This window comes from Neopelma chrysocephalum, unplaced genomic scaffold, assembly GCF_003984885.1.
Source record: "Neopelma chrysocephalum unplaced genomic scaffold, ASM398488v2 Primary Assembly neopelma1_94483, whole genome shotgun sequence".
Classification (NCBI taxonomy): Eukaryota; Metazoa; Chordata; class Aves; order Passeriformes; family Pipridae; genus Neopelma; species Neopelma chrysocephalum.
Window position 1 is genome coordinate 1 of NW_020923190.1, and position 2219 is coordinate 2219.

General features: G+C 56.6%; 1 protein-coding gene across 1 annotated transcript; it reads right to left on the reverse strand.

The window, feature by feature from the left end:
• Nucleotides 1-146: 146 nt before the first annotated feature.
• LOC113980513 (carboxypeptidase A2-like) lies at nucleotides 147-2214 on the reverse strand (the record flags this gene model as incomplete). Its single annotated transcript, XM_027707743.1, has 5 exons — nucleotides 147-346; nucleotides 789-879; nucleotides 1167-1277; nucleotides 1942-2043; nucleotides 2154-2214. Coding segments are annotated over 5 exons (565 nt in total), but the record flags the coding sequence as incomplete, so codon positions are not given.
• Nucleotides 2215-2219: the final 5 nt, after the last annotated feature.

Here is a 2219-nt window from a genome sequence, read left to right on the forward strand (position 1 = left end):
AAGCCAAAGCCAAGAGGAGGAGAAACCAAAGCCAGGAGGAGAAGGAGGAGAAGCCAAAGCCAAGAGGAGGAGAAACCAAAGCCAGGAGGAGAAGAAGCCAAAGCCAAAGCCAAGAGGAGGAGAAGCCAAAGCCCCTCGTGTCTCACCAGCTCGGCGTAGTCGTCGGGCCTGGTGCACTTGTATCCGTAGGGATACATGAGGAGCTGGGAATAGCTGTGCAGGGTGAGGAAGGCCTTGAAGTTCCCGTGGTTCCTGATGAAGTCGGCCACGGATTTCACCTCCACCTCGGACTCGGCGCTGGGGCCGTGGTAGGAGTCGGAGCAGGGACTGCTGCTGGCCCCGGGACCTGGAGGGGACAAACCAGTGAGAAGGGACAAACCAGTGAGAGGGAACAGTCCTGGGAGGTTGAGGAAGGCCCAACAAAGCCAGGCTTTACAAAGGCAAGGCCTGAAACGCCGGCAAACCCTCGGACAGCAGCGCCAGGATGGGAATGTTTGAGGGATGTACTTTGAGATGATGCGACCTGGAACCCCCACCCCGTGCTGGGACGGGGCTTGGAGCAGTGGGAGGTATCCCTGCCTCGAACTAAAGGGTGTTTCAGGTCCCTCCCGAGCCAAACCAGCCCGTAATTCCATGATTCCACGAGTGCCACCTTCGCCTCGTGCTCTCGGGCGATTAATCAACGCAAAACGGGAAACGGCTCCATCCCGAGGGATTGTTTGGAGTCCCTGGTGTTATTCCTGGTGCTCTGTGATGGGATCCAGGGCCCAGGAACTCCTCATTCCTACCTCCAAAGCCCGCATCCCAGTTCCTGTTGGGATCCACCCCGTAGCACACGCTGCCCGCGTTCTTGGAGCGCGTTTTCCTCCACATGCGGTTCTGGAAGAGAGGGAACAGCTCCCAAAAATGAGCAAATCCGGGTGTTTTTGGGTCAAAACTGCTCCCAGAGGGAGCTGCCATTCCCCAGGGGGGGGATCCCAGGCGTGATCCCAGCATTATTCCTGGTCAGAAACGGGCAGGGAGGTGTTTAAGGTGAGTAATTTAAAATTGCTCCTTGTAGTTCCTTCTCACAGCACTGAAAAAAGGGACTTTCAGAGCCTGTTTCCCCGTGTTTATTATTTCCTTGGAAGAGCAGAGCGGCTCCCTGGATCTGCCCCCTCACTCACCGAGGTGTGGGTGTACACAAAGCCATCAGGGTTGGCCACTGGCAGCAGGAAAAGGTCCATCTTGTCCAGCAGGGAGGTGATGGAGGAGTCGGATCCGTAGCCGGAGGCGATCTGGGCAGGGACAGGACAGCACAGCCCGGTCAGCAGAGCATTCCTGTCCCAGGGGCCCTCACAGCTGGGAACAGAGGCTGGATTTTGGGGCAGGGGAACAAGAGTATCAGTTGTCTGATGGCCAATTAACCTGTTTGATTTGGTGGTTAATAAGGGAAAGCAACAAAATTTCCCACTCCCTTATCCCGGAGAACCGACCAAGGCCCCGCACTGGGATTGAGACGGAGCAGCCAGGCTGGGAATACTCAACTGGGCTGCACTCCTGGGGTGGTTTAGGCACCTCCAGCAGGGTTTAAATGCTTGAAATGGTTTAAATTTACAGAGGGATGGAGGTTTGGGGCGTTGCTGTAGGAGGGAACCAACCACAGAGCGTCTCCCTGCGCCGGGAGAGCGAAGCAGCAAAACAACCTCCAAGGCCTTGGGGTTTTTTTGGAGGATTATCAGCCCTCTTTTTGTCAACAAACTGCTGCATTTTGTCTCCCTGAACTGCTCCATTTTGTCTCCCTAAACTCAGCCCTTCCAACAAGACACCGTGTGTGCTCCGGGCAGCCACAACATCCTCCGGGAATCGGTTTTGTGAGGATCAGCAATGAAACACACGGATGTGACGCCCTCGGAACGCTCTGAGACACTCCCAGGATGAATCAAAAAGGCTCAAGGAGACCTGGTTGGCGATCCAGAGGGCGCTGGCCTGGGTGACCCACTCCCGGGAGTGGATGCCGGCGTCGAGCCAGATGGCCGGGCGGTTGGATCCGCCGGTGCTGAACTGCGGGAATGGGAGGGAAGGAATTAAATTATCCATCAGCCAAGACCATCCCAGGCAGGCTGGGCTGCTCTGGGCCGGGCTCTGCCGTGTCTGTGCCATGTTTGTTGTACCTTGAGGGCGTACAGAGGGCGCTTCTCGTAGGATTCCCCGATCTGGATCTTCTCCACGAAGCTGTG